This window comes from Pelodiscus sinensis, chromosome 15 (assembly GCF_052426305.1).
Source record: "Pelodiscus sinensis isolate ZL-2025 chromosome 15, ASM5242630v1, whole genome shotgun sequence".
In the NCBI taxonomy this organism is placed as follows: Eukaryota; Metazoa; Chordata; order Testudines; family Trionychidae; genus Pelodiscus; species Pelodiscus sinensis.
In genome coordinates, this window is record NC_143066.1 from 4,666,106 (window position 1) to 4,690,471 (window position 24,366).

General features: G+C 67.7%; 1 protein-coding gene across 1 annotated transcript; it reads right to left on the reverse strand.

The window, feature by feature from the left end:
• Positions 1–89: 89 nt before the first annotated feature.
• LOC102456517 (glucagon receptor-like) lies at positions 90–15,152 on the reverse strand. The gene is made up of 13 exons (XM_089782253.1): positions 15,114–15,152; positions 14,583–14,679; positions 13,144–13,251; positions 9,297–9,418; positions 8,400–8,506; positions 7,907–8,063; positions 7,155–7,314; positions 6,416–6,476; positions 5,695–5,764; positions 4,920–5,008; positions 3,378–3,516; positions 1,542–1,583; positions 90–1,003 (listed from the first exon to the last, which is right to left on the reverse strand). The coding sequence occupies exons 1-13, from the start codon at positions 15,150–15,152 to the stop codon at positions 932–934; spliced, it is 1,263 nt and encodes a 420-aa protein (XP_089638379.1). The 3' UTR covers positions 90–931.
• Positions 15,153–24,366: the final 9,214 nt, after the last annotated feature.

A 24,366-nucleotide genomic window follows, 5' to 3' on the forward strand; every position in this document is an offset into this window, starting at 1 on the left:
CTCTGAAGAGGATCCACAGCCAGGTGGCTGAAAGCCAAGGTCCAAGGGCCGGAGAAGCTGGGGTGATGCAAAGAAACTGGGTCCCCTGTGGGCTGGAACAGGCAGCTGAGCCCCGCTGGCAGCCCTGCCACGCAGCTGAGACGTGGCCGTACCGGGCAGTCACAGCCGGATCTGTGGCAGGGCACAGCCAGCTCCCAGGGGCTAAGCAGCCAGGCCTCACCCAGCCCTCCCGCTGCCGGAATGAGCCCCGGGAGCAGCGCCCTGAGAGGGGACCCTGCCTCATTAGCGCCCCATGGACCAGCTGTGTGAGCCTTCTGCCCGGGCTGACCCGTGCCTAGGGCCTAGCCCAGGTGTGCCTTGGCGTGCGACACGTCCTAGCAGTGTCTCCTGGCTGCCCAGCCAGTCTGGCCCGCCCACCCCCACCCCCGGGTGCTGAGACGTGGGTCTCGCTCCAGCGGGAGGTAGGTTCCAGGTGCTGTGCCCGAGGGTCAAGTAGCAGGGGGGTGTTTCCCCGCCCCCTCGGGGTCCTGTTCCGCAGTGCAGCAGGGTCCCAGCCCAGCGCTTCCAGGGTCTTCAAGGGATCTTCACAGCCGTGTCCACAGGGCCCAGCAATGCCTCAGACGCGGCTGCTCTGCTGAGGCCCTGCAGGGTCCTGGCTTTCATGCCACGCTCGGGCAGTGTTGGCACCAGAGCCTGCCACGCTCGGGACCCGGGGACTTAGCCCCGCTGCACGTCCAGCCAGGCCCCTCGTGCTCCCTCCCGGCACCTGGGCGAGTGACTCCCCGGGCCCTGCGTGGCGGAGGTGCTGTACCACGGACCATCCCCCCCAGGAGCAGGGCAGGCCGTGGGGCCTTCTCCCGGCCACAGAACCGCGGGCGCCCCCTTCTCCGGCGGCTCTCCTAGGCAAGCGGCCGCTGCAGCCAGGGAGCCATCACTGCGTGCAGCAGAGCGTGGGGTGGTCCAGCTTCCAGAGCTGCCATTTCTTCTTCATCTCTGACTTCACCTAGGAGGGAGGGAAGGGCCAGTGAGCGGCGCTTGCCCTGCCCAGCCTTGCGGGAGGGTCCCGGCTGCTGCCCAGGCCTGCAGTGGCCTCACGTGCCTCTAGCCCCGGGGTGCCGGTCGGGGTTGGGCCCCAAGGCGCGGGCTGAACCCAGCAAAGGTCCAGGGCCCCGGGCTGCAGCAGAGCTGCTCCAGGGATGGGTTTGGCCTCTGCAGTAGGAAGAGGCAGGTCCTGCCCCAGCACGGCCATTCCCAGACACACGGAGCTCCATGGCTGCCGCGGGGCAGCTGGCCCAGCCGTGTGGCCACCAGCCTGGCCCCGCCAGGTCTGCACCATGGCCTAGGGCTGCCTGCGCACAGAGCCCAGAGGCGCCCTGCAGTGCTGTGGGGCAGAGCGTTGCATTGTGGGAGCTGTGGGGGGCATCCCCTTTGTGTAATTGGAGGTGGCAGCAGTAGGATACAGATGGGCTGCAGAGCACAGCCCTGGGTTACAGCCCCGCCCCGAGAGCTGCCCTAGCAGAAAGCAGCACAGAGGCACCTACCTCTTTATTGGCAAAGCAGTACAGCACCGCCACCAGGAAGCCCTGGGGAGAGAGCGGGTGAGCCATTGTCACAGTAGCCTGGCAGCCCGCAGGGCCAGCTCCCGGGGCACAGGATGCCCAGCTGGGACAGCCAGCGGTGGCCTGTCCCGACGCGCTTGCCCACCCCACGATCCCCCGCGATCCCCCAGCCCGGCGGCCTGTCCCGACGCGCTCGCCCACCCCACGATCCCCCAGCCCGGCGGCCTGTCCCGACGCGCTCGCCCACCCCACGATCCCCCGCGATCCCCCAGCCCGGCGGCCTGTCCCGACGCGCTCGCCCACCCCACGATCCCCCGCGATCCCCCAGCCCAGCGGCCTGTCCCGACGCGCTCGCCTCCCCCACGATGCCCCAGCCCGGCGGCCTGTCCCGACGCGCTCGCCCGCCCCGCGATCCCCCAGCCCGGCAGCCTGTCCCGACGCGCTCGCCCACCCCACGATCCCCCGCGATCCCCCAGCCCGGCGGCCTGTCCCGACGCGCTCGCCCACCCCACGATCCCCCAGCCCGGCGGCCTGTCCCGACACGCTCGCCCACCCCACGGTCCCCCAGCCCGGCGGCCTGTCCCGACGCGCTCGCCCACCCCACGATCCCCCAGCCCGGCGGCCTGTCCCGACGCGCTCGCCCACCCCACGATCCCCCGCGATCCCCCAGCCCGGCGGCCTGTCCCGACACGCTCACCCACCCCACGATCCCCCAGCCCGGAGGCCTGTCCCGACGCGCTCACCTCCCCCGCGATCCCCCAGCCCGGCGGCCTGTCCCGACGCGCTCGCCCACCCCACGATCCCCCAGCCCGGCGGCCTGTCCCGACACGCTCGCCCGCCCCGCGATCCCCCAGCCCGGCGGCCTGTCCCGACGCGCTCGCCCACCCCACGATCCCCCAGCCCGGAGGCCTGTCCCGACGCGCTCGCCCGGCCCGCGATCCCCCAGCCCGGCGGCCTGTCCCGATGCGCTCGCCCACTCCACGATCCCCCGCGATCCCCCAGCCCGGCGGCCTGTCCTGACACGCTCGCCCACCCCACGATCCCCCAGCCCGGAGGCCTGTCCCGACGCGCTCGCCCACCCCACGATCCCCCAGCCCGGAGGCCTGTCCCGACGCGCTCACCTCCCCCGCGATGCCCCAGCCCGGCGGCCTGTCCCGACGCGCTCGCCTCCCCCGCGATCCCCCAGCCCGGCGGCCTGTCCCAACGCGCTCGCCCGCCCCGCGATCCCCCAGCCGGCAGCTGCAGCCTTACACTGGGACAGGCTGAACGTGGTTCCCAAGGGGCTGCCCCTGCCCAGGTAAGTTCCCCAGGGACAGGCGGGTGGGAAGGATTTTGAGATCGTTTCCCAGTTCTAGAGCCCCACGCATGGCCCAAACGGGGCCCTCCTGCCCGCACATGCGGAGGTCGTCACCAGCCCAGCATGAGGTGTGTGCCCCTCTGCCAGCGGTTTGTGGCTGCGCCTGGCGATGGGGTGAGGGGGAGGCCCAGCTGCCCCACAGGGCGGTTAGCGGTGCGCTGACGGGCTGGCCGAGCGGACGTGGTCACAGGTGCGTGGGGTGTGGCGCAGCGCGGCGCTTCAGCTGCCAGACACCGATTGTGACAGCGCTGCGGCCCACGGCTGGCACAGGACTGTGTGGTCCTGTGGCTCCCCCGCAGCCGCCCAGCTCCACTCCCTGCCGCGGGCCAGGGAGCTGCAGCGTGGCTAGCAGGGCTGACGGGCCAGCGTGGGTAGAGTGGAGGGGAAAGGGCCACGCTTCCCAGGAGGGGACGTGGGGGACGGGCTGGCTGGCGCCTGGCCGCCCAGGGCTCCCAGCTCACCTGGAAGGAGTTGAGGAAGAGCGTGAAGAAGACTTTGATGTAGCGCAGGATGCCCGTGGTCTGCTCGTCCGTGGCAAAGATGAAGACGACCTCGTGGATCCCGAAGAGCGGGATGAGGGTCAGCGTGGCCTTGGCCAGCCTGAAAGGGGACGAGATCCCTCAGCTCGTAGGGTGGGGGCAGGAGAGGGGCTGTGTGAGCAGACACATGGGAATGGCCACGCTTTGGGCCAGTGAGACGCTGGATGGAGGGCTGGTCCCTGAGGGCGGGGGTCTCACGGAGGGGCGATGGCTGCCGGCCCTGCCGGGCAGTGGGGGGTTCCTGAGCGCCCGGGGGCAGTGCCTGGAGCTGGGCAGTGTCTCCCAGGCACACGGCAGCAGAGGCTGCTCTGGGGGCAGACGGGAGGAGTGGGGCCCCTCCTGGTGGGAGATGGGAGGTGATGCCCTTGCGTGGGGCAGTGGGAGGGGGCTTATGGGGCTTGTGAAACACAGCTCTGGCTTAGGGTTACCAGGTGCCCGGTATTGGCCCAGACAGTCCGGTAACTGCGTCTTCTGTCGGCTTAAAAACCAGAAAATACCGGCCATGTAAGATGCCTGGTGGTATTTTCTGTTTGTTTTTCTGGGACGGGAGGCCACTGGAGATGTTCTTCCCCTGCCGCATCTGGTGGGGGCGAGGGGAGCGTGGGGATTTAAAGGTGCAGTGACTTTTTTTTTCTTTTTTTGCACAACAACTTTGGTTCCCTCTCCCCCGTCCTTTTTTTTTTTTTTTCTTAACCAATTACCAATTTTTTTCTCGCCGTGTGGCCGTGTTCGGTATCTGGCAACCCTACTCAGGCTCGATCATGTAGCGTGTGTCTGCCTGGGCTAACGGCCGCTCGCCGACACAGCCTGCTGGAATGGCTGATGAGATCACTGCCCTGGTTGCAAGACCGTGGGTTGCGGGGCCAGGCCTCCCAGGTCCCATCTACACTGCTTTGGGGACCCTGGCTCAGGCTCGGATTTCGGTCCCACCCCCTACGCTCGACACTCACGTGTCAGCCTCTGCAGCAAGCCCTGGGGCAGCCCCCACGCCCTGTCGCGCTGCAGTGTGGACGCAGCACAAGCCGCAGACTCGGGCGGTCTGCATAGCGCAGGCTAGAGGGGTGCGCAGGGCTGGGAGACCCCACCCATGCGGACAGCGCCGAAGGACACAATCCCGGTCTGGGACACACCGAGTCAGAGCTGGATTTCCAAGGCGGGTGCATCTGCCCTGCGCCGGGAGCGGGAGACGCGTGCAAGGTGAGCCCCGAAGCGGCGGCGCCTAGTTCGAGTTAACCCCAAACTCGCTTGTTTCGGAACCTGGCGCAGGTTTGGAAAGACGCCGCCGCTCCGAGAGGCCCTGCGCCGGGTGGAAGGTTTGCCGGGACGGCGGGAGCGCGCCCGGGACAGTCCAAAGTAAGGGGCTTGCTCAGAAGACGCGGCGCAGGTCTAGCTCCGCCGCGGAGCCATAGCCCAGATCAGCCCCTTCCCCGGCCAGCCCGTCCCCGCAGGTCGCCGCCCGCTCACCGCAGCTTGTAGTCCGCGTAGCCTTTCTGGTTGGCCCGCAGCTTGGCCAGGATCACCTTGAGGATCCTCATGAAGATCAGCAGGTTGATCTGGGGAGGCCACGGAGGTTAGCTCCCCGCTCAGCCAGGCCCCGCTCCCAGGGTCACTCGGCTGCCCATGGAGGGAAGGGGGCTGAGCTCAGCACCCCTGGGGCAATGAGGGGAAGGGACACGCCACGAGTAACAGAGAGTATGTGTGGGGCAGGGAGCAGCAGGAACGTCGCCAGGGCCTTCCACCGGCCAGCGAGCCCATCGGTACGGCCTCGGGGCACCCGGCCTCACAGAGCTCTCTCCCAGCATGCACTGGGCTCCACAGAACAGGTGGGTTGGCATCTGGGGGCCTGGCTCTGTTTGCCCTGACATCCAGGTCAGGGGTCTGGAGGGGCCAGGGCCAGGAGCCCACCTGCGGGGGTTCTGTTAACCAGAGCGGTGCAGCGACTTGGAGGGGACAAGCTGCCTCTGTCACCCCCAAGTGGTCACACGGGGGACTGCAAGCCAGGGATGTAGGTGCTTGCTCGTGACTGGCTCCCCAGTGCCTCAGTTTCCCCAGCTGTTGAGTGGGGGAACAGCGCCCTCCCTGGGCCAGCTTGCGGGAGGGGGGGAATTTCTCTGGCAGGAGCTGCTGCTCTCCTTGGCTACACTCAACCGCTGAGCCGAGCCAAGCAGGAGACTCTGCTGCCATCTTAAAGGCACGGTACCTCGCGTGGGCCCCGATCGCAGGCTCGGAGGTCACCTACCAGGGACGCCAGCAGGATGGGGATCCGGATGATCCACCAGTAGGCCATGTTCTCGTTCAGCGCCCAGCACCTGCGGCCCCGGAGAGACGCGCGGATAAGCCCGGAGCCAGCGGGCAGCAGCACCTCCTCCAGCCACGCCGCCCTTCTGGGGGGCCCCCGCGAGCCGAGAGGAAAGTGCCACCGGGGGCCTGCGGGCTCCTCCCTGCCCCACGCTCACTGCCGTCGCCCGGGAGGTGCCCCTGGCGTGCCGCCGTGGGCGCTTGGACGGGCAGGCCTGCGCTCCTTCCAGCCCCGGGAGTCACCCACACGGAAGTCCCACCACTGGGCCCGGCTCCTTTCCACGTCTCCCCCTGGAGGGGCTGTGGAGCCCGAAAGCGTAGCCCCGCCATAGCCCCAGGGCCTGGCCGATGGAGCTGTGCACTGCAGGGCCCTGGGGAGCAGCCCTGCTTGGTGGCCAGTGGGTGAGTCTTTGTCCTACTCCCATGGGGCAGAGCCCAAGCCCAGCTCTAAGGCCAGCCCCACCTCACCAGGGAGGCCGAGTCCTTCCCTCGCCCCTGGGGGTCTCGCCAGGGCGGGGCTGGACCAATCACGGTGGCGGCGGGGGACTGGGCTGCCCCCCACTCACATTCAGCGCTCTCCCTGCCTTTCCCGGGGCATGGCCCCCAGGTGGCACAAAGGGCCTGGCTCCGCTCCCCCAGCCCGCTGGCGCGCCCGCACTTACTCTGCGTTCTCCTTCAGGTACTTGGCCACCAGCCACGGCACCACGAACACCACGGGGGTCCCTGCAAGTCACACAGCAACCCCTGTGAAGACCAAGCGCCTGCCTGAGCTGAGACAGCGGCTCTCGCAAACCGAGGGCCTGTCCTTCCCCCGTCCAGGCCCCGTGCCGTGGGGACCCGGCCCTGGGGCGCTGCAGGCTGGCCTCAGCCCCGCTCCCCCGCTTTCTGCACCTAGGCAGGGGCTCCTGTGCGGAGCACGCGCCACTGGGGCCACGACTCAGCCACGTCACTGCAACAGCAAGGAGGCCCGTGGCCCCGTAAGGACTAACGAGCGTGTTAGCCTGTAAGGGGCCAGCAGACTCCTGATTGTAACAGCCTGACGGGGCCTCCCCTCTGAAACTGTCACTGCGTCATCAACCCGCCCACGTGGTTCTCGGGGCACCGACGCCCACCTGGAAACCCCTTGGGTGTCAGCCCACTGCCCAGCCGCCCCCTCAGCCGAATCGCTGCCCTCTGGGAGCTCCTCACGCCCCCGCCCTCCCTGCCAGGCCTCTGGAATTCTAGACCCATCGCCAAAGGTCGTACGCCCCTCCCCAGACACCTGCCTGCCCCCCAGGGCCCCACGCCCGCCCCACATGCTGCCTGACTGCACCCGATATGCCCCCATCCTCCATACATCCCCCCTCTGCCTACGCCGCCTCGCCCCCCCCCCCCACTGGCCACGCTCGTCCCCCGCCTCACCCCAGCCCAGGTACAGGTAGAGCGTGTAGTAGTTCTTCTCGGAGAACACGGCTCCGATCAGCAGCTTGTACAGGTAGACGGCCTCCACCAGGAACCAGTAGTGGTTGGCCAGGATGCAGTACTGCATCGCCACTTGCGCCGCCCGGCAGCCGGCGGAGGCCTGTGGAGAGGCGCCCAGGGAGAGAGACAGTGACGGGGCCGCAAGAGGGGAGGAGGTGCTGGGGCTAGCAGCGCAGCCCAGACTGTCCGTCCCCACCGGGGAGTCTCCATCCGCCTGGCCTGGCCTGTCCCGCCGCAGCCCCACGTGGCCGTCGCCAGAGCCGCCCTGTCCCGCGGACGCTTTGGGGCAGCCCCCCGGCCCCGCACTTGGCAGGCAGCTGCCCTGTGGGTGGGAGGGGCCGGGGGGTCCGTCAGGAGGAGCCGGCTCCCGCTTTGTGTGGCTGGAGGTTTTTACGCTCGCACCTCCACAGCTTTGCAAAGTTCATCTCTGGGAGCCTGGCAGAGCCCCCCCCAGGCTGTCAATGGACTTTCCCCCCAGAGGGCTCTTCTGAGTTCTCCCCGGGCCCGCCCACAGGGGCTGGGGGGTGATCCCGACTGAGCTCCACCAGCACCCAGGGATCGCCCCCCCCGGCCCCACATCAAGTCTCCCTGCCCAGGGTGGGGCTCTGGACTGGGGTATCGCAGCTCGCCCGGGAGGGGGGCGCAGGCCGGGCTGCGAGACCAAGGAGAAGGGGGGTCCTTGCTGGGCTTGCCTCATTGCTCAGCAGCGCCTCCCAGTCAGACACCTGCAGGATCTCCATGCCCCAGCGCTTCTCCAGCAGCGCGTCCCTGGCGATCACCGAGACGGCCCGCAGCCCGAAGGAGGCAAAGAGGTTGGCGTGGATGTAGTTGCGGGTGCAGCGGAGTTTCCTGGGCCGGGGCCAAAGGTGGCTTGCAGCAGCAGGGGACGGAGCCGAAAGAACATACCCCTCCCTCGGAGAGGGCTGCAGCCTCTCGGGCCGGCAGGGCAGGGGAGAGGAGAGGAGCACGGCCAGAGGGAGCTCTCGGCCCTGCCAGCCACCCCTCCCCAGGCAGGACTAGGGAAAGGGCCAGGCGAGCTGCAGGCCATGCACTGCCTGTTTCTCCCAGCAGGAGGCGCTGGGGGGCATGGCGCAGGCGCTCCCCTGCAGTGCTCCCGTCGGGTGGCCGTCCCCCCTCCGTGCGGAGCCGCGGGAGAGCCGCACACGCCCCCGGCGCGGGCCCTACCTGAAGACGGTGAGGATGAGCAGGGCGGAGACGAGCGCGAGGAGCGACAGCGAGTAGCCCACCGTGTACAGCACCTTGAAACTCACCATCAGCCGGCGGGCCCCCTCCTGGCAGGGCACAGGGCCGGGTCAGGCAGGCGGTTCCCCCATGCGCTGAGCACCCCCAGGGCACCTGCCTTCCTGCAGCAGGGCCCCGTGGGACAGCAGGCTCGGGTCCCAGGCCCACAGCGGCCTTGTCTCTGGGCTGCTGGGCCCGACCTCACACCCTCCACCCCAGGGAGCAGAGGCCTCGGCTGCCCAGCCCCCAGCCAGACAATGGCAATGGGATTAGTCCGGGAGGGGGGGTCAGCACCCCAAGAAGGGGGAGGGAAGGGAGTTGTGCATGTGTGTTTACATTGACCTCTGTTTCTGAATGGTCCCCCCCATGCGTTATAACATGCCCCTCCCCCTTCCCGTACATTATAACATGCCCCTCCCCCTCCCCTGTGCGTTATAACATGCCCCTCCCCCTTCCCGTGCATTATAACATGCTCCTCCCCCTCCCCTGTGCGTTATAACATGCCCCTCCCCCTTCCCATACATTATAACATGCCCCTCCTCCTCTCCCCTGTACATTATAACACGCCCAACCCCCACCAAGTTATAATATGCTCATCCCCCTCCCCTGCTTACAACATGCCCATCCCCCTCGCTCATGTGTTGTAACATGCCCACCTCCCATCCCTCCTCCTGTGCTTTATTACCCCGCCCCTCCCCCCCATCTATCCCTTTTGTTTCCGGCTCCTGTGACCCCCAGATCCCAACACCAAGACTCCTCCGCACCCAGCACGGGCCTGGTGTGTCAGGGGCTGGCGTGGGCAGAGCCAGGGACACCGCCCATCAGGTGCTGCAGCCTCACCTCCTCCAAGGTGGACTCCATCTCCTCCTCGCACTGAGAGTAGTCCCGCCACGGCTGCGTGCCGTTCACCATCACCCACTGCCCGTCCGGCCCACACTTGCGGCTCACCAGCCCGTGTTTCACTGCGGACACAGAGCAGAGCAGGGTCCCTTTTCAGGCTGACTGCCTTCCCTTGGGATCCCCCTCCGGCAGGCCTGGTGCCCGGGCCTCCCCAGAGCTGGGCACTGCTGTCATGTGGATCACAAACCCGCCTGGAAGGGAGTTCGTGTGCGGGGCGGCAGCCGTGTCGGTCCCAGAAAACAGAGACACGGACACAGCGGCTGAGGTCGTATCGTTTCTGGGAGAGACAAGCTCTCCGCCTCCACGGGCCCGGCTCTGCTCCCAGCCTGGCGAAGCGGGGGGAGTAGGCAGACGACGGTGCCCCCGGTGGAAACGTGTGGGTCTGCAGAGCTACTGGCAGGGGCCGGGCGAGCTGGCTGACGAACGAGCCCGTTAATACTCAACGACCCTGGAGTAGAATTAGTTTAAGCAACAGGCTGGGGTGAAGAGGAGGAACCGGCCTGCCAGTGGCTAGGAAGGCGTGCGTGGGTTTGGCCTACGCTCCCTTACAAACCACAGGGAAAGAAATGGCTGCAGCTTTGTGACCATTTCACCCCGGCCGTGGGCAGAAGGCTGCAAAATGGTAGCGTGTGTGTGACGTAGTGGGGGTATCGGGCTGCTTTCTATGCGGGCTCTGTGGTAACCCCACTGGCTGCTGCCGGTACCACGGCCCAGAAGGACAGGGAGTGAGACATTATGCAAAGAGGCCCTCTCAACCGGTCTGACCAGCTACCCCCCAAGGAGAGAAACAAAGGAAGGTGGATGCTGCCCTGGCCGGGGGCAGGGCTGGAGGAGAGGGAGTTAGTTTTCTCTCTGGGAGCATGGAGGAAGCAGCCTCAGCAACAGGCTGGGGGGGTCTAGAAGCCGGACCCTCCCCATATCAAGGGGGGCTGAGGCATCCTAGGCCTGCCCTGTAACCTGGTGACATCTGTGCTGTGCTGTATCCTGGAGAGGCAATAAACTCCCTCTGTTCTACCGGCCGGTGGAGTCTGTTCGTGCCCGTTCGGGGGTGCAGGAGGCGGGGGACCCCAACGTGCTGTCACAGTGTGTTCCCCATGCTACGCCCCAGGAAGGTAAGAAGAAACCCTCACGTGCCGCACGGCCGGGGCCTCTTCACCTCCTTGGTTTAACTCTCAGCCAAGGAAACGGTGGGGAATAGTTGGGGAATTTGGCTAGGTCTACACTAGGCCTTTTTCCGATTTCTTTTCGGAAGAGGCTTTTCCAAAATGTGGCCCATCTACAGATCCCCCTCTATCAGAAGGACCCTTCTTCCTCTAGAACAAGGAAGACCGGGCTTCCGAAAAAGCACATTTGCTCTTCCGCAAAAAAACCCAGAAGAGCAGACACATTCCCTGGGTGCGGCGGAGTTTTTCCCGGATACCTCCAGTATCCCGGAAAACCCCGCAGTGTAGACGTACCCTTTGTGGTCAGCCTGAGGAGGTTCCCGGGGGATTGTAATTGTGGTGTCCTTCTGACACACATGCCAGGAGAGAGATTAGTGTGTCCCCTCCCTGACGCCAGAATGCAAAGGCGATTACTGTCTGAGCCGAGGTTAGCACTGAAACGGCTCTGAAATCGGCCCTGGCGCTGGAATCTGCCAGGAAAAAACCTTCCGAAGCCTGGGGAAAGGGAAAAAGCAAGCAGGACAGACAAGGGTACACAGGATGCAACCTGGGAAAGCGACCCAATCAGCTAGCAGGCAAACACGCCCAAAGGTCTGCAGATTTAAACATGAAAAATGTCACATCCACAGATCGACTGGGCATGTTAGACGACCGCATCAAACTCCAACCAAACGAGCAGGTGCATAAAACCATGATCAAAACCTGCCCGTGGCGTCTTCCACGCACTGGAGAAGGAAAGAGGGAAAGAGAAGGGGAGAAAGTGTCTTCCACTAGCTATAAATGAACCAAATCTTTCTGAAGTCGATCCCATTCATCTTGGCCTGACTACGGGGCGGGTGCTTGTGCATGACTTGAGCGCAAACCCGGGATGCAGCATGGCTATTAGGAGCCAAGAGGCTTGTGCCACCGTCTCCAGTGCTGAAGCAGAGGGTACAATTAAGCCTCAGAGAAGCAATAAAGATACTGGGAGCCGTCAGGCAAAGGTTTCCCGCCAGACTCAAATAAGGCAAGCTCCATTGTCATTGGTGGCTGGAGGCCCTGGCCAAAGGGCGAGGCTGGTCGGCCGACCTTTCACTGGACGGGCAGGGACACACATTGCTTGCAAGCAGAAGATGATGCAAGTTCTGGAATGGATTTAAGTGCGCGTGAGGGAGATTTCAAGATGAACAGGCCGTTTCAACAGGCACAACTGCTAAAAAGCGACACACACGTCGGGCCTCGCTAGTTCAGACCCAGCCCTGTGCCCCCTGTTATGGAAGAAAAGTGGAAGCCGAATTAAAAGGGCTACGGGCAATTGGTATCCGGGGGCCGCCGGTCTCCGTTCGCTTGGATTTTGAAAAGCGGCCCAGCGGGATGAGAACTGGCCCTTGCCATTCAAAAGCCTTTCTAATGGGTTGAGGGAGCGGGGGGACCCCTGGGGCCGGCGTCCGTGCTGCGCTGCACGGTGTGTACCGCCCCACAGTTACAGCTCTTGGAGTTTTGCACCCGCCGAGGAGCTAGCCGCACCTTCTGGGGGTGCCGCCTGCAGGGGGGTGCAGCCCCTCGCCAACGGTCAAGGCGAAACTCCGGCCTTCCTTCGGCGGAGCTTCAGCCAGATCTTTGGGGCATCACCGGTGCCCTCACTTTGAGCCAGCGTGCGCTGGTTTCCCTTCCACTGGCCTGCAGCATTGGCTCACGGATGCTGTGGAAGCCAGAGGGCGCTGCACGCCGTGCACGGGGACCGCACGTTAGCTGTACGCCGGTCTCAGAAGCGCTCAGCTCCGGAGCCTGAGGGTCTGCTTGCTGTTGCAGCAGGAGCCCTGTTGAGCACGACCCTGCCTATCCACAGGTGGACTCTCTCCAGGACAAAGCCGCAAGCCACTGTCAGTACTCCCCAGGGCCCGTTTCCCTTGGGGGTCCTCAGCCCCCACCCTTTCCAAAGACTCCTGGCAGGCCTGAGTCAGAGAGGGCCACGTGTGCTTGGGGATGAGGGGCCCCTGGAGGAGAGCCAGGACTGAGAAGGGCCAGCGGCTGAGGGAAGACCCGGGCCAGGCTCCTAAAGGGAGGAAGTTGGGGGTAGGATGGGGTGCAGGGGGAGCTCTACCATCGCTCCCTAGAGAGGAGGGCAGTTGCGCAGTCCAAAGGGGAGTTCTAGGGGGAGAGGGGGCCCAGGGAGTCGTGGACTGTGGAGCTGTTGCCTGAATAAAAAGCCTGTTGCTGCTCAAAGAAGCTGGGGTGCGCCTGGTTGGCACTATCACCGCGACCCCCTCGGCTGGGGCCTAGGGCTGGGGGAGCCCCAAAGGACCCAACATTCAGATGCTTCTCCCAGCCTGGAATGGAGCAACCCGGCCCAACCCAGCCGCCCGGCTCCGGGGGATCAGGCCCCAAGGCCAGGGCCCCAGGACCCTTGGAATCATGCCAGGTGTGTCCCCACGACAGCCTCTCCTGCTAGCAGGGGAAGAGGCACCCGAGGGTGCTCAGGGAAAGTGGATCCGCTGGGTGCTACTCTCTGCCCTGCTGCTGACTCATTGTATGACTCTGGGCAAGTCAGCGCCCTAGGCCGTGCCTCAGTTTCCCCATCTCTCCAGTGGAGCGGACTGCGACTCGCAGGGGAGCGCTGAGCTGCCGGGACACCGGTCGGTTACCTTTCTCGAACCATGGCAGGTAGAAGGGGCAGGAAACGTTGACGACGCTCCCCGGGCTGCCGTCCGGCCAGCAGGCGTACATGTCGAAGGTCCGGTTGCAGGAGAGCCCTTGGAAGGATAAAGGCGAAGCTCAGGTGGAGAGAGGCCTGCAGTGGGGCGCATCCCCGTTGTCTCTTCCCACAGGCTGAGCCAGGGGGGTTGCGCCCTAAGCTGAGCCCGTGCCGCATCCTTCCCCCGCCCGCCGCCTCGGAGGCACCGGGGGCTGGGCCACTCTGCCTGCCGCCCCACGCAAGCCGCTCTGCAGACAGCTCTCCCCCTCCGCCAGCCGCAGCTGCTCTGGGCCAAGCCCTGGGACTCAGTCGGGCCCTCACGTCCCTGGGCTCAGGCCCTCGCCTGCCTCCGGGGGCTGCTGCCGGCCTGTGGGCTGTTCCCTTCTCACAGCCAGCGACTGTGCGCTCTCCCTGGGGGCCTCCCTGCTTGGACCGCCAGCTGCTCGGGGCAGGGACTGTCTGCCCCTGGCACCGGGGGCCCTGACCTGACTGGAGCCCCCGGCACAATGCACAGGCCAAAGCAACCAGGTCCCAGCAAGGCCAGACTCCCAGAGCCCTGGCCACCAGCGCACTCAGCCGGGGCCTGGAGCTGCCGTGGGCCAGTCTGAGTGTTGCTGGGGCCCCACACGGCGCTTTGCTTCCCCTCGGCACCCAGGGCTCCAAGGGCCCTTCTGTGGGGAGCCGGCCACCTGCTGCCCGTGTGCCCCGGCAGGCTCTGCCCATGGGTGGGTCTCGTCTCCTCCCTGCCTTGGATGAGGCCGGCTCTGCATCCCCCCTTGGACCCACTGCCGGTTGCCATGGTGCCCTGTGAGCCCACGGTGGCGACGCAGTCGGGCCGAGCAGATGCTGCCCGGGGTGGGCCCAGCTGGGAGCTGCCATTGGCTAGCGAGGGCGACTCGACCCACGTCCATAACGGCAGCCGCGGGCCCTGCCACAGCAACCGGCGCCCTTGGCCCAGGCAGCAGGCGCGGGAGGAACGGCCGCGGGGCAGGCCTGGGGGTTCTGCCAGTCAGCACTGCGGGGGGATTCGGGAGCCGGCGGGGAGCCCCTGGCAGTGGTGGGAGGCGGGGGACATGTGGCAGGAGGGGCCCTCGTCTCATGAGGCATCCCAGCGCCTGGCCCTCCCCCCAGGACAGCGCTGGCCCCGCAGGTTTCTCTGGCTGCCCTTGGGAAGTGTAGGCAGCTCCCCGTGTCCCGGCCGGCCACAGCCCCAGATTTCACTGTGGCCGTTGTCGCTGGTCTCAGCCAAGCGCTCCCTGGTGCCGAGAGCAGCGCCCAGCCCTGGCAGGAGGGAGCGGCCCCTGTGGGAACGTGGCCAGAGGCAGGAAATCCACTGCCCTTACACACGGCCTCCAAACGCCCCCCGGCGCCGGGCCCAGGCTGCCCTACCTGTGGGGTAGGGCTCGTTTGCCAGCTTCCTCAGGCACTCGTCCCGGTACCTCAGCCACGCCTCGAACGTCTTCTCCAGGACCTTGGCGCCACAGTGCTGGGAGGACAGAGCCCAGGTTAGCGCCTCAGGCAGCCCGGCCTTCACCCACTGCCCTGCCCTTGTCTGGGGGGGCAGCCAGGTCACGCTCCCCGGCTGGGCCCGGAGCTCCCCGGGGTTCACTGGCTGGGAGCCGGGCGAGGGCTGTTTGAGCTGGGCGGAGGCGAAGCACCTTCCAGAGCAGAGCAGTGAGCGAGGGCAGCGTCACCGGCGCCCGGGCCAGCAGGGACTGGCTGTGCCCGTCTTGTCCGGGCTGCACAGCTCATGCGGCCATGGGACAGCCCCGCCCTCGTTCCCTTTGGAGTTTACCGCGACCCTTGGGAAACGGTTCCCCCATTGCTAAACGGTTACGCGGGACGGGCTGGAAGAGGGGCCCTGGATCCTGGGTTTGGGCCCCCCTCCGCGCTGATGAGGTGGCAGGTGCGCGCCCTTACCTGCATGCAGGCCAGGAGAACCAGCCCGCGGCAGGACATGTCCCTCGCGGCTATTCGCAGGAGCCTGTGGCCGAGAGCCCTGCCGCTGTCCCTGGAGCGAGGCCGCTGAGCTGAGCGGGGCACTGGGCGCCTGCAGGAGAGAGGGGCGGGGGGAGTGGTCACTTGGCAGCAGCCCAGGGCGCTAAGCTTGCCGGGTGCAGCGTGGCCCGAGTCCGGCTGGCAGCAGGGGAAGAGTCTCTCCAGGGTTCCCAGGTGGGACAAGGGCGCTGGAGCCCGGACCCAGCTGCCCGGCAGCCTAGCCTGGGAGCGCTGCTCCCCTCCTGCTGTGCTGCAGGGACAGGACAGTTCCCCACCCTCTGGCACAGGCTGGGGCAATTCGCTGCCACCCACCCCGTCTGCCCCTGCCCCTGCCAGCCCTGGTGCAACATGAGCCCCCTTGAGTCACTGCGACCAGCAGGATCTGAGACCCACCACACACCAGAGTCTCCCCTCCCTTGGCCGGCTCCAGGGCCCCAGGGGCCAGAGCGCTCCAGCCCCTGCCTGGCCAGGCCCTGAGGGTCTGACTAGAAGGGTTAAATGGCGAAGGCACAAGCAGCCTTCCCCCTCTGCTCCGAAGATCAGGGGCACTTCGCCTCTCCTGCCGCAGCCCCGGGGCGGTTTGAGGCCCCCTGGGCCGGGCGCAGGAAGGAGCCAGGCTCAGCATGCTGGGGCGGTGTGACGGCGCATTGGGGTCCCCCGTCTCCTGCACCCCGAAATGGCACAAACAGACTGCACCAGCCGGTGGAACAGAGGAAGTTTATTGCCTCTCCAGGATACAGCACAGCACAGATGGAATCTGGTCCCAGAGCTGGGCTAGGATGCCTCAGGCCCCCTTGAGATGGGGGGAGACTGGGCCCCTAAACTCCAGCCCCTTTCCCTAGGCTCTCCTCCATGCCCCCAGACAGCAACTAACCAACCCTCTTCCAGCCCTGCCCCCAGCCAGGGCAGCATCCACCTTCCTTTGTTCCTCTCCATGGGGGGTGTCTGGCAACTGGTTTGCATAGTGACTCATCCTGTTTTGCTGGGTCGTGGTACCCATGGCAGCCAGTGGGGGTTACCCCAGAGCCAGCCGCATAGAAACCAGCCAGGTACCCCCACTACGTCACAGGCGGGGCGAGCCAGGGGGCATGCACTCAGCCAGCGCACGGAGCAGCCAACCGGGGCGTCCTGCAAACTGGTTCTGGGGAGGGGCAGGACCGACCAGAGCGTACAGTCAGGCTGGGCCCCTTCCCCCCGAGCTGTGGAGCGAGCCGCGGCCCCCCCCCGCCTGCCCCTATTCCTAGTGGGCAGGTGCACCTCACTCCCCTGCCATGGGCCCACCAGCAGGCCAGGGAGTAGGGTCGCAGCAGAGAGCCAGAAAGGACCTGGTGGGTCCCGGCCGCTCCATGTCCTCCGGCTGACAGCCGCCCGGCGAGACGGCCAGGCCAGCACAGAGAGCACTGCCCGCCCTCCAGCGCCCGGGTGACTGCACGCCCAGCAAACCGTCCCTGCTGCCCGCCCTCCGGCGCCCGGCGACTGCACACCCAGCAAACCGTCCCTGCTGCCCGCCCTCCGGCGCCTGGGCGACTGCACACCCAGCAAACCGTCCCTGCCGCCCGCCCTCCGGCGCCCGGCGACTGCACACCCAGCAAACCGTCCCTGCTGCCCGCCCTCCGGCGCCTGGGCGACTGCACACCCAGCAAACCGTCCCTGCCGCCCGCCCTCCGGCGCCCGGCGACTGCACGCCCAGCAAACCGTCCCTGCTGCCCGCCCTCCAGCGCCCGGCGACTGCACGCCCAGCAAACTGTCCCTGCCGCCTGCCCTCCAGCGCCCAGGCGACTGCACGCCCAGCAAACCGTCCCTGCTGCCCGCCCTCCGGCGCCCGGGTGACTGCACGCCCAGCAAACCGTCCCTGCTGCCCGCCCTCCGGCGCCCGGGTGACTGCACGCCCAGCAAACCGTCCCTGCTGCCCGCCCTCCAGCGCCCGGGTGACTGCACGCCCAGCAAACCGTCCCTGCTGCCCGCCCTCCGGCGCCCGGCGACTGCACGCCCAGCAAACCGTCCCTGCTGCCCGCCCTCCAGCGCCCGGGGGACTGCACGCCCAGCAAACCGTCCCTGCCGCCCGCCCTCCAGCGCCCGGCGACTGCACGCCCAGCAAACCGTCCCTGCTGCCCGCCCTCCAGCGCCCGGCAACTGCACGCCCAGCAAACAGTCCCTGCTGCCCGCCCTCCGGCGCCTGGGCGACTGCACGCCCAGCAAACCGTCCCTGCTGCCCGCCCTCCAGCGCCCGGGTGACTGCACGCCCAGCAAACCGTCCCTGCCGCCCGCCCTCCGGCGCCTGGGCGACTGCACGCCCAGCAAACCGTCCCTGCCGCCCGCCCTCCAGCGCCCGGGGGACTGCACGCCCAGCAAACCGTCCCTGCTGCCCGCCCTCCGGCGCCCGGCGACTGCACACCCAGCAAACCGTCCCTGCTGCCCGCCCTCCGGCGCCCGGCGACTGCACGCCCAGCAAACCGTCCCTGCCGCCCACCCTCCAGCGCCCAGGTGACTGCACGCCCAGCAAACCGTCCCTGCTGCCCGCCCTCCAGCGCCCGGCAACTGCACGCCCAGCAAACCGTCCCTGCTGCCCGCCCTCCAGCGCCCGGCAACTGCACGCCCAGCAAACCGTCCCTGCTGCCCGCCCTCCGGCGCCCGGCGACTGCACACCCAGCAAACCGTCCCTGCTGCCCGCCCTCCGGCGCCCGGCGACTGCACGCCCAGCAAACCGTCCCTGCCGCCCACCCTCCAGCGCCCAGGTGACTGCACGCCCAGCAAACCGTCCCTGCTGCCCGCCCTCCAGCGCCCGGCAACTGCACGCCCAGCAAACCGTCCCTGCTGCCCGCCCTCCGGCGCCCGGCGACTGCACGCCCAGCAAACCGTCCCTGCTGCCCGCCCTCCAGCGCCCGGCAACTGCACGCCCAGCAAACCGTCCCTGCTGCCCGCCCTCCGGCGCCCGGCGACTGCACACCCAGCAAACCGTCCCTGCTGCCCGCCCTCCGGCGCCCGGCGACTGCACGCCCAGCAAACCGTCCCTGCTGCCCGCCCTCCAGCGCCCGGCAACTGCACGCCCAGCAAACCGTCCCTGCTGCCCGCCCTCCGGCGCCCGGCGACTGCACACCCAGCAAACCGTCCCTGCTGCCCGCCCTCCGGCGCCCGGCGACTGCACGCCCAGCAAACCGTCCCTGCTGCCCGCCCTCCGGCGCCCGGGGGACTGCACGCCCAGCAAACCGTCCCTGCTCCCCGCCCTCCGGCGCCCGGCAACTGCACGCCCAGCAAACCGTCCCTGCTGCCCGCCCTCCGGCGCCCGGCGACTGCACGCCCAGCAAACCGTCCCTGCTGCCCGCCCTCCGGCGCCCGGCGACTGCACGCCCAGCAAACCGTCCCTGCCGCCCACCCTCCAGCGCCCGGGTGACTGCACGCCCAGCAAACCGTCCCTGCCGCCCGCCCTCCGGCGCCCGGCGACTGCACACCCAGCAAACCGTCCCTGCTGCCCGCCCTCCGGCGCCCGGCGACTGCACGCCCAGCAAACCGTCCCTGCTGCCCGCCCTCCGGCGCCCGGCGACTGCACGCCCAGCAAACCGTCCCTGCTGCCCGCCCTCCGGCGCCCAGGGGACTGCACGCCCAGCAAACCGTCCCTGCCGCCCACCCTCCAGCGCCCGGCAACTGCACGCCCAGCAAACCGTCCCTGCTGCCCGCCCTCCGGCGCCCGGGCGACTGCGCGCCCAGCAAACCGTCCCTGCTGCCCGCCCTCCGGCGCCCGGCGACTGCACGCCCAGCAAACCGTCCCTGCTGCCCGCCCTCCGGCGCCCGGGCGACTGCACGCCCAGCAAACCGTCCCTGCTGCCCGCCCTCCGGCGCCCGGGCGACTGCGCGCCCAGCAAACCGTCCCTGCTGCCCGCCCTCCGGCGCCCGGGCGACTGCGCGCCCAGCAAACCGTCCCTGCTGCCCGCCCTCCGGCGCCCGGCGACTGCACGCCCAGCAAACCGTCCCTGCTGCCCGCCCTCCGGCGCCCGGGCGACTGCACGCCCAGCAAACCGTCCCTGCTGCCCGCCCTCCGGCGCCCGGGCGACTGCGCGCCCAGCAAACCGTCCCTGCTGCCCGCCCTCCGGCGCCCGGGCGACTGCGCGCCCAGCAAACCGTCCCTGCCTCCCGCCCTCCGGCGCCCGGGCGACTGCGCGCCCAGCAAACTGTCCCTGCCGCCCGCCCTCCGGCGCCCGGGCGACTGCGCGCCCAGCAAACCGTCCCTGCTGCCCGCCCTCCAGCGCCCGGCAACTGCACGCCCAGCAAACCGTCCCTGCTGCCCGCCCTCCGGCGCCCGGCGACTGCACGCCCAGCAAACCGTCCCTGCTGCCCGCCCTCCGGCGCCCGGCAACTGCACGCCCAGCAAACCGTCCCTGCTGCCCGCCCTCCGGCGCCCGGCAACTGCACGCCCAGCAAACCATCCCTGCCGCCCGCCCTCCGGCGCCCGGGCGACTGCACGCCCAGCAAACCGTCCCTGCTGCCCGCCCTCCGGCGCCCGGCGACTGCACACCCAGCAAACCGTCCCTGCTGCCCGCCCTCCGGCGCCCGGCGACTGCACGCCCAGCAAACCGTCCCTGCTGCCCAGCCTGGGGCGCTGCCTTCCTAATCCCGGTCCCTCCTCCGTTACCCGCGGTGCCCGCCCGCCCCCGGCTGTCACTCAGCCATGGGGTGTGGGAACCCTCTCGCACTTCCCACCCTAACGGGTGACTGGCTCTTGTGCTCAGCCGGCCCAGTGTGAACGCCCGCGCCTGGAGCAGGGCCTGTGCCCCGATGCACACGACTGTGGAACCGGACACGGGTCTACCTCTGCGCCACACGGGCTGGCTCACCAGAGCAGAGGGCGTTCTCCCCCCTGCGCCCCCGTGGCCCCCGCCTGGCGCCGTGCGCTGTGCCCTCTGTCACCCTGGCAAGTGTCCCCCCCGCCTGGGGCCATGCGCAGTGCCCTCTGTCACCCTGGCAAGTGTCCCCCCGCCTGGGGCCATGCGCAGTGCCCTCTGTCACCCTGGCAAGTGTCCCCCCGCCTGGGGCCATGCGCAGTGCCCTCTGTCACCCTGGCAAGTGTCCCCCCCGCCTGGGGCCATGCGCAGAGCCCTCTGTCACCCTGGCAAGTGTCCCCCCCGCCTGGGGCCATGCGCAGTGCCCTCTGTCACCCTGGCAAGTGTCCCCCCCGCCTGGGGCCATGCGCAGTGCCCTCTGTCACCCTGGCAAGTGTCCCCCCCGCCTGGGGCCATGCGCAGTGCCCTCTGTCGCCCTGGCAAGTGTCCCCCCCGCCTGGGGCCATGCGCAGTGCCCTCTGTCACCCTGGCAAGTGTCCCCCCCGCCTGGGGCCATGCGCAGTGCCCTCTGTCACCCTGGCAAGTGTCCCCCCCGCCTGGGGCCATGCGCAGTGCCCTCTGTCACCCTGGCAAGTGTCCCCCCCGCCTGGGGCCATGCGCAGTGCCCTCTGTCGCCCTGGCAAGTGTCCCCCCCGCCTGGGGCCATGCGCAGTGCCCTCTGTCACCCTGGCAAGTGTCCGTCCACCGTCCCTTCATGCCTGCAGCCCCTGCCTCTCCGTCCCTTGATGAGAATCAGTGCTAGACTTCTAAGCCCCCAGGCCTGCCAAGGCCCGACTCGCAGCCCCATTCTGGCTGCTTTGGGCTGCTCCGGGGCTGCAGAGCAGGCTTCCATCTGGCAGGACTGCCCATGGGGCGGGGCAAGGAGGGGCAATATTCTGCCTGTGTGCCCGTCCGAAGGGTGCGTGGCCAGACGGCGGCTCTGTTCCCGGATTTGGCAGCCCTGGTTCAGCGCTCACGCTCCTGAGTCTGGTCTCGGTCTCCAGCAGTCCCCAAACACCTTTTCAGCCCTTAGCACATGCGGGATGATGGTTGCTCGCAGCTGTTTGGGTGAAGCCTTCAGCCCAGGCTAGGCGGTTCCTCCCCGGCTTCCTGCAGCCACGTTTCTTTCTGATGATCCCTAGGCTACTTCCCTGCCCAAAGGACCCCGAAGCGCGCGGCCAGCGCTGCAGCACTGAAGGCAGCCGCCCGGGCAGCAGCCAGCCACGGGAGTGGGGTCAGCAGGGCCCTCCCGCGGCCGGGTTTATGAAGGGGTCAGCCTGGATGATCACAGTGGTTCTTTCTGGCATTAAAACTTCCCTGCCCAGTGGGTGGGAGGGGAAATTTGGCAAGGACCCCGGGGCGAGCCCCTAGCCTGGCAGCACGTGGATCTCTAGGGTCTACAGAACCCACAGCCCCTAGCCCCGAGCTCATCCCTTGCCGCCCCCCCCCCCCCGGCAGGGGATCAGCTGGCAACGCACGATTAGCAACAGGGCTCTCCAGTGACCATGGACATTGCGCACTGGCTGCTTCCAGTGCCGGGCCAGCCCCTCCCCTCATCCCGCACCAGGCCTTCCTGGGGGCGACAGCCAGCCCCGGGGCACCGCGACCGGATGCCCCCATTGTCGTGTTCCGGTACCAGAGCTGGGCGTGCCCCAAGAGCTGGGCGTGCCCCAAGACATGTTCATAAGAACGGCCAGACTGGGTGAGACCAAAGGCCCATCTAGCCCAGTGACCTGTCTGCCCACAGTGGCCAGTGCCAGGTGCCCCAGAAGGAAGGATCACAACAGGGAATCCTCACCTGATCCCTCCCGTCTCCCACTTCCAGACAAACCAAGGCTGGGGACACCATCCCTACCCATCCTGGCTAATAGCCATTGATGGACCTAACCTCCATGTATCCATCTAGCTCTTTTTTGAACCCCGTTAAAGTTCTAGCCTTCACCACATCCTCCTGCAAGGAGTTCCACAGGTTGACTATGTGCTGAGTGAAGAAAAACTTCCTTTGATTTGTTTTAAACCTGCTGCCTATTGGTTTCATTTGGTGACCCCTAGTTCTTATATTGTGGGAACAAGTAAATAACTTTTCTGTATTCACTTTTTCCACACCTGTCATGATTTCATAGACTTCTATCACGCTGAGATCCTTCAGCGCTCTGGCTGCGTTACCCAGCACAATGCAGGGCAGCATGCCATCCAGGAGGGCTGCAACTTTTTTTCTGGGACCCCTTTGAAAATAGTTTAGCCGGTGAGCCCCCCCCCCCCCCAAAGTGATGATCACCCTCCTCCCACCCTGCCACCCTGAATTCTGCCTTCAGTGCGTGGCACGCGGCCAGCAGCTGCGGCTCTGCGGCTGCCCAGCTCTGCCGGCCATGCAGAAGTCGGGGGACAAGGCCGTGACCCCCATACTAGGATCGCGAGCCCCTTTGGGGTCAGGGCCGCCAGCTGGAGGAGTGCTGCATTGACACCGCCACCCGCCAGGTGCCTGGAGCCGCCCTTGTCCGGGCTGTCTGCCAGCGCCAGGTCCCCGCGTTCGCCTGTCCCCTCCCTCCCGGCTGCTGCCTGCCCGCGGCCACACAGCCCGGCCTTTCCCCGCCCTCGCCCCGGGAGCCGGCTCCTGCCTCTCGCCAGCTGCTCTGCTCGGGACACTTGGCGCCGGGCGCACGGAGCCGCCGGCCACCCTGCCCGAGCGCGTCTGGCGAGCAAGGAGCCCGGGGCAGGCGCGGGTGTCCCTGGCCTCGCCGGAAGGGAGGGAGACTCACGCCGGGCCCCCGGGGGGGGGGGGTTATCTGGCTGCCCAGCGGGGTGTCCCCTCTTCCGTGCCCGGGCCCTGCCTAGCCACCCTTGCCCCGGCGCAGAGAAACCAGCGGCGCTCGCCGGCGCGCTCTGCCCGGCCCCACGAGGGAAGTGCCGGGTTTCCGAGCGCGGTGCCGGCCCCTGTCAGCCCCTCACGCCCCCTCTCCGCGAGCTGGGGCCGGATTAACGAGTGAACCCGCGGGCGGCAAGTGGACGAAAAGCGATCGCCGAGCGCGCCCGGCTGAGCAGCAGCCGCGGGCTTTGGACACGTGCGGCGCTGAGGCAGGAGCCGGAGCAGGAGGGCGCGTTGCGCGCCGGCTGGAGTCTCTCCCCGCGGTACCTTGCACCGGGATGCCCAGCGCCACTGCAGGTGCCCGGTCCCTGCCCTGACTCACAGCCGCTCCCAGCCGCTCCCCCGCCCCGGCCCCGAGCCTCCCGGCCCGATTCTGAAAGCAGGTTGAGTTCCACTTACCTTCCCCAAGGCCCGCGCCCTCCCGGCTCAGCCCGGCTGCTGCGGGCAGGCAGCCTGTGTCTGCCTCGGACACTGATCCCCCGCTCCGGGGCGGACCGCAGCCTGCCCAGCCAGGCGCAGGGAGAGGCCGCTGCTCCGCTCCCAGGGCCGGCACCTGGGGACCACCGCCCGGAGAGTCCGCTGCCAGGCGAGTTATCTGCAGCCGGCGTCGACAGGGACAGGGACAGGGACAGGGAACCTGCCTCCTTGGCGCACCCTGCCTGGAGCTGCCGGGCTGTGTGTGTCTCTGTGTGTGAGAGAGAGAGGGAGTGTGTGTGTGTGTGTGTGTGTGTGTGTGAGAGAGGGGGAGTGTGTGTGTGTCTGTCTGTGTGTGTTTATGTGTGTGAGAGGGGGTGTCTGTGTGTGTGAGAGAGAGGGGGGAGTGTGTGTCTGTCTGTGTTTGTGTGTATGAGAGGGGGTGTCTGTGTGTGTCTGTCTGTCTGTCAGTGTGTGTCTGTGTGTGTGAGAGAGGGGGAGTGTGTGTGTGTGTCTGTCTGTGTGTGTTTATGTGTGTGAGGGGGTGTCTGTGTGTGTGAGAGAGAGGGGGGAGTGTGTGTCTGTCTGTGTTTGTGTGTATGAGAGGGGGTGTCTGTGTGTGTCTGTCTGTCTGTCAGTGTGTGTCTGTGTGTGTGAGAGAGAGGGGGGAGTGTGTGTCTGTCTGTGTTTGTGTGTATGAGAGGGGGTGTCTGTGTGTGTCTGTCTGTCTGTCAGTGTGTGTCTGTGTGTGTGAGAGAGCGAGCGTGTGTGTGCGCGTCTGAGAGCTGTCACCCTGCCACTGTCTCTACCAGTCCCGCTCCCACTCCCCTCCCAGCCTCTCTGCGCAGGAAGCTCCGCTCAGACCCACGTTCCCTCCATCCAGCCTGGCCCCTGGTGGCTGCTTCCAGGTGGGCCTTGGGGGCAGAGCTGTCCTGGGTGCTCGCCCTCCCCTCTCCTCCGCCACTTCCTGGCCCTTGGGCTCCTGAGCGACAGGCCGCTCCCTGCCAGGAACAGCAGGCACCAGTGGGCACCCCAGTCGAGTCCCCAGGGGGGAGGCGAGCCTGGATGGGCGGGGCATTTG

Coding starts and splice junctions, on each gene's coding strand:
- LOC102456517 (XM_089782253.1), bottom strand. CDS start 15,152: ATGTCCTGCCGCGGGCTGGTTCTCCTGGCCTGCATGCAG. Junction 5,765..6,415: donor TACCTGAAGGAGAACGCAGA/GTAAGTGCGGGC, acceptor CCGGGGCCGCAG/GTGCTGGGCGCTGAACGAGA. Junction 1,584..3,377: donor TCTTCCTCAACTCCTTCCAG/GTGAGCTGGGAG, acceptor CTCTCTCCCCAG/GGCTTCCTGGTGGCGGTGCT.